Genomic DNA, 16,301 nt, shown 5'->3' on the forward strand with positions numbered 1-16,301 from the left:
CATTGGAACAGGCTACCCAGGGAAGTGGTGGAGTCGCCATCCCTGGAGGTATTTAAAAGACGTGTAGATGTAGTGCTTAGGGACATGGTTTAGTGGTGGACTTGGCAGGGTTAGGTTTACAGTTGGACTTCATGACCTTATAGGTCTTTTCCAACCTAAATTATTCTATGATTCTGTGATTTTGAATACAAACCCATTGGGCTCATGGCACTGTATTTACCAGTTTTACACTATTAGAACAGCAGTGAGCAAGATGTAGTTAACAGCTGTACAAATCCTCAGACCCTAACAATAGCACTGAGGCAGCAATGTTGATGCCAGCACTGCCACTTACTCATGTACAGTTCCTTACTGCTTTTGGGGAAGTATTTTTATTTTTGCTTTATTTCAATTGTTGTTAGTGGCACAGTGTTAGTCTGCTTCTGTTAATGCTCTACGACTCTGATCTACTTGTTTCACGATATGTGCAGAAATTGTTTATTTTTCCCTTAGGTACCCTTCATGATGAGATGGGGAAAAGTAGATCCAGACAGGCCCACAGAATATCTTTTTTTGTAGGACATGTGTTGACTGAGAAAAACAAAAGTGCATGAAAATGAGAAGAATGGACCGCACCGAGGCAGTAATACTTTGCAAAGATGTTTCTAGTTTCAAATGGATTGCAGAAGGTAACCCATGTGGTGAAGATTTTAGTCTTCTGATATTTGGGAATTTTCTGAAATGTATTTTTTACGAAAAGCCCAGACTAGAACTATAATCTCTTTTAAGTCTGTAATAAATTCTGACTAATGAGCCTACTGTATTTGTCACGGGCTTAGGGACTTTGTTTCTCTCCTTTTTTCACACTGTGGCTTTAAATGGTGCCAGGAAAGAATTTAGAATCAAAACCAGTGCAGTTCAGGATCAAAATCAGTTCAGGAAAAAAAAATTATTATTGTTACAGCAAAAATCAAATCCATTTTACATAGGTTTGGACTGGAGAGGAACTGGATCAAAGAGGAAAAGTTAAAAAAGTATACTTTACTTTTGTTTGAGAGTTGAATGCTGAAAAGTGCTCAGAGTAGCAATGCATATAAGTTCCTGGGTAATCCCACTTAAAGCACAAATATAACTTTCAGGTACAGATTGTTTCCTCTTTCATGTCTTGGCCTTTATATGGTTTCAGAGGATTCAAAGAAGCCATTAAATCCTTACCATATTTAACTTGGCAATATACACAATACAGCGGAAGGTTTTGTCTAACAAACTTTGACAGGCATGGCATAACAGCCATTTTTTTCAATCTACACAACATTTCCATAGTCTGTTTTGTGACAGATGTTGGAGATATATTCTAAATTTAAAATTACAATGATTGCCACATGATTCATCTGCACCAAAGAGATGGGATCCTGTCAGGGCAAGTGGAAAGCACAGTCAGCAAGATGTAATACCTAAGTACCTCCTGTTTGAGGATCATGATTCTAAGGGTGACATCCAGTCCTTGTCCCTTCTCCTTGCCCTCCCATTTCTGGAGGCCTCCTCCTCAGGGTCTGCAATGGAATAGGATGAATACCCTCAATAGCATCATTTTGCTTCCTCACACTCATTGCAGTTCCCTTTTACAATGAACCAGCTTACGGAATTCACCCATCAGACCTCAGTTTTGGTGTTCCCAGTGACTGCTAGGGAGGTAAATGAAGGAAAGCAAAGCAGATCGTGGCTGCCAGCATGCTCCGTGAAGGTTTACTCCTGGACCACATTTCTCCTTGTGAGTGGTAATGGGGATCCAGGTCAACCCACCCGTGCCCTGCTTCTGCCTGCCTACTACTCACTGCAAAAAGACCTGGCATCACACCAGGCCAAAAGTGCACGTACCATGTAGCCCACCAAATCCCCCAGTTCTGCCCCAAACCCCTGTCTAGTCAAGAGAAGGGAAGAGAATGATTTTCAGCACTATGAAGTAATTCTTTAGGGGGAGAAACTACTGCACTGGAAATGTTTCCCAACTACATATCAAATATCAAACAATGAACTATTTTATATGTGGATTTCTTGGCTTTGGACTTTTTCCATGCAGTGATTATGGTGTTTGCATTCCACAAAGTCATATATATTTTAAAATATATTTCAGAAAATGAACTTGATTGGTTTTTAGGTCACAAGAGAAATTTCTTGCCTTTTCTGTGTATTGTCTGTTTAGCAAGAATGCAAGGATAAATTATGGTAGCCCACGGGAGTCAGTGCCATATTGTGCAACTCACACAAACACCCATGGGCTTGCAGAGGAGAGCTCTGTTTGTTCAAGAATAAGATCTGGTACTTCTCATAACGGGAGGTCACATTACCTTAAAATGCCTCTGCCCCATAGGTCTGCCTGATGAATAACATCTGTTCCCATAACAAATGCCTCTCCAGCAGGAGAGATGGGCTCCGTGGCATGACAAAAACAAAAGTAGTCCACAGGCAGTCCTGTACCGAGGGAGCAAGCAGCCACAATAAGAAACAGAAACGTTACTATTGGCCTGATTCAAACTCTACTGGAGCCAAGAGGAAAGAGTCCAGCAGATTTCAGGGGGTCTTGGATTAGGAAGCATGCATACCCTGGTCTCTGCTGTAGTACTATCAGCCGCAATGATATATATCGGTTGAAATCAAATGTTTCTCCAGCCCTATACCTTCTCGTCAACACACACAGCAAAACCTGGTTCACTTTACAATCATACTGATGCAAGCAGAGGAAGATTTTACTGGAGTAAGTGATAGCAGGTATGTTTCTCCATACCTAAGAAAGCTGTAACTGTCAATGTAATTTGCAATCCAGAGCTACCAGCCTTCCGATGACGGGAAAGTTTTGTGCAAAGAGAGATCACTGGGAAAGGGACTCCTCTGCTTTGCTTCCATTCAAAAGAACACAGTGAAATCCTTTTCCTAACAAGTAAAATTAGCTTTTAGCTCTCATCCAACTCCTTGCACTGGAGATAATAAAATCAAGAGAATTTATACTGAATTACCAATATTTCCACTGGAAGTGGGTAAAAAAATCCGCTGAAAAGACTTAGGAATAAAGTTAGCTGGGAGATGGTAATTTGTTTTCACAACAAGTTTTAAGGTTTTAAAATTAATATTAGTTCTTCAGTGGAATGAAAACAAAACCTCTGAACATTTTGCCAAAATGAAATTATAGAGAAACACTTGTTTTCTTATCATAAAGCACAATTTTTTCAGCTCTGATCATCTCACACTCTTCCCTTCTTGCTCCCCCTCTCACTGTCTGTCACCAGAGGTAGCTGCAGAGCCCTGGATCACAAGCTCTTTTCAGCTGAAATTTTTTTGAAATCAATACATCTCTGAGTTATTTTGTCTTTTCATCAAAAATGCATTCTGTCAAGAATGTTCATGAACAACTGTGCTTAGAAGAAGTTCTTAGCTTGTCCCAAAAAATTGGTATCTTACACATCTAACTGGATAGCCAGCTGCTCAGCTGCAAGGCTTTGGGTGAAAAGCACACGGTGAATTGCTGAAATGACAGTCCTATATATTAAAGATGTTTGGGCTATTCTCCTGTGTATTTTTTGCACAGAGTATAAGTTCTTTTATATTCCCCTCAGCCTATTCTTACTGTACAAAGTACGTATTTAATTAAAGCATTCCTCCTCACTGTTTTGTTCTCTTGAACCTGATCCCAAGGATTTTAAGGATGTACCTGTGAATAGATAATAGGAAAAAATATCTGTCTAGCCTTATGTTTTTCTATTTATCCATGTGTTCACTTCAACATGGAATTGGCAAACAAATCTTAGCTGTTTTTAAAAGCAAAGGCAAATGTATAAGCCCCACCTTCTGCCAGTTGTATTTCTTTAAGTATAAATTACAAGATTACAAAGTTGCCTCAGACAGAAAACCTTTACCCTGGTATAACATTTTGACTTTTCCACAGAGACAGACTTGTTTATTTTTCTCAGAGGTCAGAAGGGTTTTTGCTATTGTGCTGACATTTTGCATCATCTTCTTCCTTTTGCATCTGAAAGAAAATATGCAGTGATGAAATGGCAGGGAAAATGCATTGCTCTGTTAAAGTGACATGGATTGTATATATCTGTGCATCAGCAGGTTAGTCACAGGAGCCAGAGGAGGATTCCTTAATCTGTGATGCATGGAGGAGTCAAGCATAACTGAATTTTTTGTCTTCCTTTGATTGCACCCCCACTTCCAGAAGCTCTGTCTTCTTTAAGTGATGCCTTATAGGTGGGGAAAAATGAGAAGCTCTGTCTTAAAGAAGTGATGCCTTATAGGTGGGGAAAAAAGAATATTCCAATTAGAAACAACCTAACTTCTCTATCACATCTGGCCTTCATGCCTCAATAATCCCTTGAGCACAGCTCATAAATGAGCGCTTGGAGACTGGCTATACAATTCCAGTGCATTCTATTGACTTCCAGGGGATGCAAAAAAAGATAGTATATATCCTTAAGGCAAAAGCATGTGCTGTTTTCTTGATCTTCTATCACATGTATATTGCTAGTAGTTTAATTACTATTTATTGAGTACAGCTGGTAGGTTATACAGGGCACAAAAAGAATTGCTGTATATAAACAGAACTGATTTTTATCTGTTTCTTTCTTTACCATTATCCTGCTATCCATTTCATACCTCTTGTCGTAGCTTTATATGATACAGATTAAAAATATTGTGATTTGAAAAAACTGAGGAAAGTACGAGCAAGCAAGGATCAAGAGATAACCACATCATGTTAAAAAAACACAAACAACCACCCTTTTTCCAGGTGCAAATAGCCAAGAGGATGTAAAAAAATCACTTTAATCTCACTGAAATGGAAAAAAAAAAATTAAAATTGTACACATCTAACTAGATAGCCAGATGCCTAACTGAGGTGAGTTTACTAATTCTATTGCCTTCAACAGACCTACCCTTTTTTTGTTTCTTGGCAGACTAATAACTTTAGTTTTTGATGCAGTGCCCAAATCTTTGCAAATATTGACAAAAAAAGTAACTGCAGTGTAAGAAAATTAGAGGGAGACATGACACAAACTTGTTCCATAAACCTCACAGAGGCATACCCAGGGGGAACATGAAGGAAAGATGGAAACATATGTCACTTTTGTGTGATCTGGCTCCTGGTAAATCACATCTTCACCTCAGGTTATAAGAATGGCATACCCTCAGGACTGATTTTTTTTAATTTATAATAGGGTTTGAAATGAGCAAAGTGAACTATTTTGCTGGTAGGAAAGAAATCAATGTGTAGATCCGGTTCCAAAATTTTCAAGTCATTATTAGTTTTATAACAGGACAAAGTGAAAAATGCATCTGAAAACTTGAAAATCTAGATTTGGATTCAAATGTTGTGTCTTTGCCACATATTTAGAGGTATCCTTTTAGTATGTTATTCCTAAAGGAACATATGTTGCAAGGTGTTTTCATTAGCCAAAGCTGACTGGTCCTTCTGCACACATCTTCTACCTTTAAATTCTTTCCAAGTAGTTTTTCTGGGATCCATTTCCTAAAGGCAAAGGGACTAATTTCATGATGGTATCTGTTTTGTTTTCTTTCCTCTGCAGGCTTAAGTGATAATTGGGTATCTTGTTAGCAGAACAGAAATGAATAACTCAACGTACATAAACTCCTCCACTGAAAACGTGATGGCTTTGGAGAGCCCCTATAAAACTGTTGAGGTGGTCTTCATCGTCCTGGTAGCAGGATCTCTCAGTCTAGTCACCATAATTGGAAACATCCTAGTCATGGTGTCAATCAAAGTCAACAGGCACCTACAGACTGTCAACAACTATTTCCTGTTCAGCTTGGCCTGCGCTGACTTGATCATTGGCATCTTTTCTATGAACCTATACACCCTCTACACTGTGATAGGCTACTGGCCCTTAGGGCCTGTGGTGTGCGACCTCTGGCTGGCTCTTGACTATGTGGTCAGCAACGCCTCTGTAATGAACCTCCTCATTATCAGCTTTGACAGATACTTTTGTGTCACCAAGCCTCTGACATATCCTGTAAAGCGGACCACTAAGATGGCAGGCATGATGATCGCAGCTGCGTGGGTGCTGTCCTTCATCCTGTGGGCCCCTGCAATTCTCTTCTGGCAGTTCATTGTGGGAGGAAGGACTGTCCCAGATGGGGATTGCTACATCCAGTTTTTTTCCAATGCTGCCGTCACTTTTGGCACTGCCATTGCAGCCTTCTATTTGCCTGTTATCATCATGACTGTCCTTTACTGGCAAATCTCTCGAGCCAGTAAGAGTCGGATAAAGAAAGGGAAAAAGGAAGCTGCCCAAAACCAAGATACAATTTCCCCCAGCCTTGTCCAAGGTAAAATAGTGAAACCAAACAATAACAACATCCCAACCAGTGGGGATCGGTTGGAGCACAGCAAAATTCAGAATGGAAAAACCACCGGAGAAACTGTGACGGAGAACTGTGTTCAAGGGGAGGAGAAGGAGAGCTCCAACGACTCCACCTCTGTCAGTGTGGTTGCTTCCAACATGAAAGAGGACGAAGCTGCCAAAGATGCCAGCCAGGCTTCTGCCTCCCAAGACCATCTCAAAGTGGAGAACTCCAAGCTGACATGCATCAGGATAGTCACCAAGTCCCAAAAGGGTGACTGCTGTGCCTCCACCAACACTACTGTGGAGATTGTAGGCACCAATGGGGAAGAGAAGCAGAATAGTGTAGCCCGGAAAATTGTCAAGATGACAAAGCAGCCAGCCAAAAAGAAACCACCTCCTTCTAGAGAGAAAAAGGTGACAAGGACTATTTTGGCCATCCTTCTGGCCTTCATCATCACCTGGACCCCATACAACGTGATGGTGCTCATCAACAGCTTCTGCACATCCTGCATCCCTGGCACTGTATGGACCATAGGTTATTGGCTCTGTTATATCAACAGCACCATCAACCCTGCTTGTTATGCGCTCTGCAATGCTACTTTCAAGAAGACCTTTAAGGACCTTCTTATGTGTCATTACAAGAATATAGGCGCTACAAGGTAAAAATAATAATAAAAATAATAATGGAAAGGGTGAAGAAGTTCCAAATTAAGTTAAAAAACAAAAAAATGCCATAGCACTTTATGCTCTTCTATGGAATGTGCAATCCAGGATGTTAGTGGAAATACTGACATGGGGCAATAGCTCCACCCCTAAGAACTACACTTAAAAACATTTTTTTAACTATTGAAAATAAATCTTGAGGACATGGGGATGTTTGAGGAATTATTCAAGTATGTGGACTGGTGGCACAGTTCCTTGCTTTTTGAGAGTATTCTGCAGAAGGGCTTTAAGGTCTATGATTTTCGGTCATTCTGTGTAAAATACTTGTTCTTTTTCTTTTCTTTTCTTTTCTTTCTTTTTTTTCTGTGTCTATTTAATATGTCTTCAATCTAGGGAAAAAAAAAAGGGAATTTTAACAATAACTGTGTGGAAGAGGCATAGGAGTTTGGAAGATCATTACATAATCCAAATGAATCATGGTAGAAGGTTTCTAAAGCTCAAAGTTGTCTAAAGCTTTTTTGTCACTGTCACGTAAGAACCTTAATGTTAGGTAAATCATGATGAAAGTTATTTTATGTTGTTTATGACACTACCATTTCCAAAAACGCATCAGTTCTGAAAGCGTACTTATGCTCAACACATAACCATTGCCTAACTTGTGTATCATTCAAAGTCTGCTGCTTGCTCCCTTCTAGGGGCTTTTGTTCCATGATTCCTTCATCACGTCAAGATAAGAGTGAAAAAAGGCTGTCTTTTCCAGATTGCTACATCCCAAGACTAATTCAGCATCCATGTAAACCAAAGCTTTTGAGACAATTTTGTTCACTTTGTTTGTCATATAACATCCACCCGTGGATTTGTCTTTTAACCTCCATTAGCCTTTTCTTCCTTTTTATACCAGGGCACGAAGACTGAATATCAAAAGAAGTTGTAAATTCAAAGGTCTCATCCAGTTAGCCACCATGGTGGCCAAACAAAGGGCCTCAGCTGAAGAATAGAAACAAGGTTATTACTAGGAAAATGGAGGTTACATACTTTTAAAGTTGGATGTACAGATGAAGAGGTATGCTGAGGCTCCACAGAATGAATAGTTAATATTAGATGACCATGCTCTTGACCAGCCAAAAGATGGTTCACACTCATTTATTGAGTAAAAGAATAAGAGGGACTGATGTGCCCACATGGATCAAGTTCTGCCTAAGCCCTTAGTGTGAAACCGGGGTCCTTCCTGGGTGTATTCTCGATGAGATGTTTACTTTGTGGAAAAGATATTGGCTACATTGCCTTTTGTACCAGCTGGGAGCAATATTTTGACTGTAAGCCAAGGGATAACGCTAGTAAAAAGGCAGAGAGGAAAACAGCGATTACACAAAACCAGATACTGAAATAGTCTGGATGGGGGGCTGGCAGGGGTCAAGTTCAAATATTATCTGCTACTCCACACCAGCTCAAACTCAGATTCTTTCTGCCTGGCAAAGAATTTACTATTTCAATATTTGATATTTACTGTAGCACAACTGAGCACTGTGTGGACAGGACAAAGTGTATCAGATTACTGAAAACAGCAATTGTCTGTGAGTTATGCATATTCTAGTTACCTCCTTCTTAGTAACTCTAACTTCCAGGCACTAGTGAAAGTACACTTACAGATTTTGTTACCCAAAAAAGTAGCTTGCTGCACAGACAGTGTCCTGAGAGACTGTCTTCTGGAATGAAAGCCACCTACCAAATAGGACACCAAATCATTCTGTTATTTCATGCTACCACATTAGAGTCTTCCAAAATGCACTTCAAAATAGCAGCCTTCAAGATTACAGGGAAATTAATCTTGCAGACTTAAGTTTTACGTTTGACAAGCTTATTGGAACACAGTGTCAAAGCACTTTGGCAATACGACAATTTTCATGTTTCGAAGTACAAGTTCCTAGCAGAAAGTGAAAATGAGGAGGATTAAACTGCAGTAAATTAAAGCCACATTAAACTCAGGATTAATGTGTCTTACTATGCATTCATTGATTTTATACCCCTAGTGATTTCATCCTAATATATCTAAGTGTCTCTATGCAGCCAAGGATCTAATTTTGCAACCCTCACTCGCCTTGAGTCATATTTACTATCACTATTTTCATCTTCCTGCTTGTAAGGAAGAATTACTCAATGATAAAGCTTGCAAAACTGAGTGCTGGATGTCTTTCAAAGCTACATTCACTAGGCTTATCTTGACAAGTCAAGGGAAAGACTTACATGATCATTTCTAGATCATTCATTTCTTACAGTGTTAAAAAGTCCAGATAAAAAACAAAGATAAAATGAAATCTGTTCATTTTCTAAATCTTACTTCTTTAGAAAAGTTTCATAAAAGAAACACACCTGCTTGTTTCTTTCAGCAAGTGCGGTGGATATCAATAGTACAGGTACTCACATTGCGAAATAATGGTTTGTATATTCTTCTTTAATCTTTTAACTCCAGTTTTCCAGCAAGTGCACAAATCCTTTATTCTGACCTTTGCAGCTGTCACTTCTTCATAAATTATTAATTCCTCTAACAGCTAAGGACATTTCTACAGGTTAAGAAGTGCAAGATAGATTACAATTATAGTTTTTCCTCATGTGGTGTGATGACACTCAAAATACCATGCAGAAAAAAAAATATTTTGGGGCCAGCATTCATGAAATAAAATAGTACAGGTACTCACATTGCGAAATAATGGTTTGTATATTCTTCTTTAATCTTTTAACTCCAGTTTTCCAGCAAGTGCACAAATCCTTTATTCTGACCTTTGCAGCTGTCACTTCTTCATAAATTATTAATTCCTCTAACAGCTAAGGACATTTCTACAGGTTAAGAAGTGCAAGATAGATTACAATTATAGTTTTTCCTCATGTGATGTGATGACACTCAAAATACCATGCAGAAAAAAAAAAAAATATTTGCCAGCATTCATGAAATAAACAAAAAAAAAAAGAAAAAAGAAAAAATTTCAGTTTGAAGCTTTCTAGCACTTTTCCCTAGCACTAACCTCACTTTTGATCCTAAAGGACAAGACACTTCAGTTTGTGTTATAGTATATTTAAAAGACTTGCAGGACACACAATCCTGTGTGTTACCACCTTGTACCAGTTCAATGAAAAAATATTTCCATGGTACATTGACATTCGTAGACAATTAAACAGTGTAAAAATAGATGACATAATGCACCTATGCAAGCACAAACAAGGCATGCAAACACACACCCCGACATGGTTTATATACATGGAAAATAATCATCTAACATTCAAGATATTGCATGGGATTTTGTCCGTGTTGCATTTATTGGCAACTGGTGGGAGGTGCAGAGCCAACACTTACTCATGACACTGTCTACCCCTCCCAGAGGCAGAGAGGAGACAGAGCCTGCCCTGAGATACTGGGAACCTCTCAGGTCTTCAGCTGGTTGTGGCTCAGTAAGACAAAAAGTGGGATAACCTTTCAGAGCTGCAAAATAATTTGTTCTTTTGAACATCTTTTGAGCTCTCATGTCTTTCCTTTGTGTCCCAAACCACGTTCACCAGGTTTCACTTCCCTTCTGAGGGATAGTTCTACAAGATGTAGAAGTCGGTCTTGAAGAGCAGCGCTCCCTGGTACCTCCTCCGGCTTCCCCGGCTGTCACCTGTGCCCCGTCGCCCCCAAGGCCCCAGGTGGCCCTGCTGCTGGTGCTGCCACGTCTTCACCTTGGGCTTGGCCAGAGGATCCCAGCAGCACATCCACACCATGTGCTGCGCTGGCCACTTTCATTTCACATAGAAATTGAGCAAACTGTGCAGGTGACTCATGAGGGGAAAAAAACCCCAACCTAACTGCAGTTAGCACTTCTTGCCCTCTCCTTTTCTTCCTCTTAATTATTTCCAGAAACAGGCTAAAACTGAAAAGGCCCAACCAACCCTTGACAGGAGCCCTGCTGCAGCAGGATCTGTCACGTCGGCAGATCCATGGGGAGTGACTTGTACTGTCACAGGCCAGCACTACCTTCACTCTCCAGGGAAAGAACAACAGCCTGAAGATATGTCAATCCAACTGGCACCTTTTCTGAGTATTAAAGACATCTGTGGTTAAAAAAAAGGAAAAAAAAAAGAAAGAAAGAAAGTATGAAAGAAAGAAAGAAAAAAGCTGAAGTTGAGAAATCTGTTTTCCAGTGAGGACAAACCCAAGAAAAATTTCTGTCAGCCTTTTGTTTGGGATTTTCTTTTGCTTTACTAGGAAATCATGAGGACCGTTCAGAGATAGCAAAGTGTTTGAACATTGCCTGATGAAAAATAGTCCAAAACCAACAAACATCTATATAGGTCAGATATTCTTTCTTTCTTTCTTTTTTGCCTCACAAATGCTCATGGGGATGGGAATGTTCAAATGGACACCAGGGATTATGAAAGAAAGAAAGAAAAAAGCTGAAGTTGAGAAATCTGTTTTCCAGTGAGGACAAACCCAAGAAAAATTTCTGTCAGCCTTTTGTTTGGGATTTTCTTTTGCTTTACTAGGAATCATGAGGATCCGTTCAGAGATAGCAAAGTGTTTGAACATTGCCTGATGAAAAATAGTCCAAAACCAACAAACATCTATATAGGTCAGATATTCTTTCTTTCTTTCTTTTTTGCCTCACAAATGCTCATGGGGATGGGAATGTTCAAATGGACACCAGGGATCAGTTGTTTGGCATCCACAAAGCATGAAGGGGACAAAAGCAAGTGCTAAATTTATCAGCCCTTTGTTTTATATTTTTCTGGTGGAGGAAAACATATTGACAAGAGGAGACATCTTTACCAAGTGTGGCTGTGGTGAGAACACACTTGGTGAGGAAACACTTGGGGTGTCCCAGCTGGTCTTGGCCACCCCAGCCAGGACAGGGGCAGGAGGGGATGGTCATTTTTTTGTTTGTTTCATCTCCTGATGGATTCAAACGTGTCCATGTGTCTGTTTTGCAGTGAGGCTTGCTAGTAAACTCATTGGCCCCTTCCCCAGTTTTGATTAATTTTGATCCCTGTTCTTCATTCCTATGGATGCCATGGCTGCCCCAGTGCTGCCTGTGGATACGGCTCCTGGTTTTGCCTGTGGTGCTGTGGCGGCACACTTTGAATTTTTCACCTCGACTGCCAGTAGCTCTCCTTGCCACTTCTGTTACCCAAAACTGATCCTGGCACCAGCCTTGCAGGATCAAATAGGTGAAGCATCCTCGCAGCCATCATGCTGCAAAGCTGGCGTGATGCAGCTGGGGGGGCAGGAATAGTGCTGCTGACATTTGTTTTCCCTCTCTCCCCTTACAATAATTCCTGAAAATCTTTATTTTTTGACAAATCAGGGTGCTTCTTGTGAGAAGCTAAAGTCTTAGGAAAGAAACAGCAGGAAAACACACTCTGGTCCTGTGGGTGGGGGGTGTTTGCTGACAAGTAGTGGGTTTGGAGTCTAATAGCCTTTGATATTTTTAAAGATCTCCTCCTAGATGGCTCTGTACTCTCAGCTGACAGCAGTGCAAGTGGTAGAAATTGAGAAGCTTAAAAGAAGTAAGCTTTTTTTCACCCCTGGTTCTACAGGTGTTTTACATAACATGTCTAGAGACATTTGCTAGGGATGTGGTTTCTGTACAGTATCGCTTTTATTGTTCTTGTATATCATGAAAATCTCTAGACTTTTAAGAAACCTTTTTTTTTATTTATTTATAGAAAATCTTTCCCTGAAGGAAGCTGAGAGATGGTCCTTAATTTTCTGTGGCTTCCTTTCTTGTTTCTTTGCCTGTCTTTCCTCTTTTGTCCCAGTCTTGACAAAAAGCTTTCCTCCTTCCTCACTTTAACAAGTATGTCGCCTGTCTTTCAGCTACAGGTGTGCAGTTTCTCTTGCCTTTCAGGCACTGTGAATGCTGGTATTCAAACTCTTTAACCCCACCAAAATACTGCCTTCCCTAGCATGCAAATCTCCCTCCACTGAAGCCCAGACTACTGTGTGGCGTGAGAAGTATCATAAATCTTTTCTGCATGGGTTTTAAATTGGAAGTAAAAAAAAACCCTCGCGTGAAACAAAGCCAAATCAATTCTCTTCTTCCCCAGTTTTGTCATCTCCATATTAGAAACAATGGTGGATAATGGCAAAGAACGAATGTTCTTGTAGTGGAATATCATGCAGCAACATGCACAGATTAATTTTATGCCCTGTGCAATGGTAAGGCAGCCCTCCCTTCCCCTGAATCCCCTCTCATTCCTGTGCTTACTAGCAGAGTATTCACTGAGAAACCAAGCCTAAGAATGTAATTACAGCAAGGCTGAGTTGGACATGAATCATTTACCACAACCAATGCAATTATTTCTCCTATATTTTTACTTCCCTCCCTTTGCTATGGCCTCTTTTGCTACATTGTGGAACTAGTGGGTTACATGAGTGTATCAGTCCTCCCAGGCCTCATATTTCAGGGTACTGGGTAGAGTTGTTATACACATTTCATTCCGGTATTAACCAAATAAAGGGAAACAAATTCCAGTGTCTTTTTGCCTTCCAAAGCTCCGCATAACCTGAAAAGTGCCATTAGGTAACTACTCTTTTTCATCTTTTTATAGTGAGCTTTTTTTTTTTCTGATCATACTTGCCAAGAAGCACAGAGAAACTGTTTTCTTTGAGATGCCCCAAAGTGCTCTGACTCTCTGGGAGAAGGGGCTGTGGGTGGTACGTGAGGCAGTATGATCACAGTCCGTGTTACAGTGGCCTTGGGAAGGAAGGATTTCGCTGAGTGTTTAACGTTTGGACTGTTTCACCTGACAGCACTGAAGAAAGCACAGGGGGACAAGCTTGGCATGCCCTAACTTGCGAAGGGACAGACAGGTCATAGTTGGATTGATTTTCTGCTCCCCCCAGCTCATGTAGGCTGGGGGTCCATCTCTACACCTCTACCCCAAAGACAGCCCTTCTCTGAAGCACATCATCGTAGTAGTGGTAGTAATAATAATAAAAACAGTGGTGAGAGTGCCATGGTTGCCAATAAACAGACCTTCTTATATCTTATCCCTTAATTCTGGTGCCACTTTGCAGAGGTGGTTGGTAAGTTAGAGCCTAGCAGTTTGTAAATACCTTTAGATAGTGTGTTTTAACATGACCAACACCATATCTTGACTGTGTAAAAAAATGCTACATTATGTGTAATACTGTCCAGATAAGGTTATAATGTAAATATATCTACAATGAATGTCCAATTACTCTTCAAGCTCTATGTATGAGGAAGAACCTCATCTCTTCTTGAGACTTTTTTTAACTTAAGGGTATGGAAAACCTGCTATTCGTTTATATAAAAAAAAACCTGCATTCTTTTCTTTAAAAGAAAATACTACTGCAAGAAAGAAGGGAATGCATTACCTGTATGTGATATCCAAAATCATATGGTAAAACTGAGAACTGAGGATCTTACAAGGCGGGGACTGGTCATATTCTTGATGCTGTACATCTGATCTCATATAAATAAAATAAGCACAAGTTTATGGTTAGCTGTGTAAAGCTGACCCACTTGATTATATATACATTATAGATATATATTTATATATGCTGTATAGATATATACATATTATACACAACATTCATACATTGAAAGCAAAGTTTGATAAAGTCATATTAACTGGGAATTTGGATGTGATGTTGTGCTCCATTTGGAAGAAAAACATCTGTGTTATTCAGCAACATTCAAATATGTTACGCAGGATGAAGGAAGAAGGTGCTTCACCAAAACAACTCATGAAGGACTGAGATGATGAGGGTTTGAAATATCTTGACACAACTAAAATTACATGCAATATATGTGTATGTACTTCTGCTGAGTTGTATTCCTAGTTAAAGCATTGCATTAAACAGCAAATTATAACAATAATAAAAATGTTTTTGTATGTGATATCTCTGTTGATTTTTCCTTTTTACTGAGTGAACTGCCCTGTGAAATGTGAAACCGGGTTAATAAGTGGAGAAAAATAGTTTCCCTACAGCAGCCATGGGGCTGTGAGACTGTCTGTAGTAATTAAGAGAAAAATTCTAACTTTCTTTTCCCCAGCCTTCTTGGCAAGTGTGAAGCTCAAGAGAGGTCTGGAGTACCACTTTACTCGTCCTTGTCTTGTCCACGTTCCTCCCTCAGTTCACCTCCTCTGCTGCCTCTGCTTCCTTCAGAAGATTTTGCCTTTAACTGCAAGGTCCCTTCAGCAATCTGACGAGGGCCTCCAATAAGACATTCCTCCATATATTTCTGTCATCCAAGTGTTAAAAGGGAATAGGTAAGACTCTTTTGTAGCCATCCTGTTATATCAAAGCAAAAGAAATTTTTAGTTAATTATGGGGGGAGATGGCACCACTAACAACCAAATGTGTTTTGAGCTCCCTTTGCCTTATGAATGCAAACCTAGCTGCATGGCATACCTAGAAAGCAGCTGGGAGTAGGAATAAAGAACATAGGTTGCATATGTTCAGCTCCTCAGGATGCTGTCTCACGCCCACTTCAGGAGCAGACAGGGCTCAGATGCAGCAGAGGAAGCCAGTGGTGGTGACGGGGGACCATCCCTGCCCAGGTAAATCTGGGGTTTGGTGCACAGTCAGTCTAGACATTTGACAAGTGATTGAAGAGCGGGTCTCTTGGGCATAGTGGGTGCATCAGCTCTGTCACGATCAGGATACTTCAGTCTAGCTGCTCCAGAATGGAAAGAAATAATTTTAATAAGGAGCTCTATATTCACTTGTTCCTTCTAAGGTTTTCCTTTGTTAATATTTGAGGATTTTCACTGATTCCACCTTTTCAGGACTTTACACCTATCCTTGTCCTCTCTGTCTAAGACTTCCCACCACTGCCATTTGCTCTGTTGTTTCTTCAGTCCAAGCTCACCTTCAGCCATTTCATCACCTTGCTGTCCATAAGCTTTCCACAATGAAAGCCAGAAAAGTCATTTTCCATCTGCCTTTTTCTCAAAACAAACAGATAAATTTATGTGTTTGAATATATTCCTTTGCTTGCCCTGTATTTAAGTCCCTTGCACTCTGCAAAGCATATACTCTACTGATAGGCTGTAAGGTGGGAAAATACTATTACACCTCTTTCACAGGTAGATCCTGATGGTCAAAAGACACTTGTCAAGATCACAATAGACACAAATAGCTACCTGAACTCTGTCTTCCCAAGCCACAGTCTACTTATTTCTGATTCATCTTTTCCCTTCAAAGAACAGATTACCAGTTTCAGACCCTGCTATGCTAACAATCACATCACAGACCATATGCATAACTCATATTGTCGGTATATCACTACAGTGCAACTA

The 16,301-nt window shown here is 40.1% G+C and overlaps 1 protein-coding gene across 1 annotated transcript in view; it reads left to right on the forward strand.

The window, feature by feature from the left end:
- Positions 1 to 7,999, forward strand: part of CHRM2 (cholinergic receptor muscarinic 2) — an 18,255-nt gene extending 10,256 nt beyond the window's left edge. The window contains exons 2-3 of the mRNA XM_009288345.2: positions 5,562 to 6,997; positions 7,903 to 7,999. Coding sequence (XP_009286620.2) covers positions 5,601 to 6,997; positions 7,903 to 7,999 — 1,494 coding nt within the window. The 5' untranslated portion in view covers positions 5,562 to 5,600. The remainder of the gene's footprint in view (positions 1 to 5,561; positions 6,998 to 7,902) is intronic.
- The last annotated feature ends 8,302 nt before the right edge of the window (positions 8,000 to 16,301 follow it).

The sequence above is a fragment of the Aptenodytes forsteri genome, unplaced genomic scaffold (genome assembly GCF_000699145.1).
Source record: "Aptenodytes forsteri isolate BGI_AS27 unplaced genomic scaffold, ASM69914v1 Scaffold56, whole genome shotgun sequence".
NCBI classification, from domain to species: domain Eukaryota; kingdom Metazoa; phylum Chordata; class Aves; order Sphenisciformes; family Spheniscidae; genus Aptenodytes; species Aptenodytes forsteri.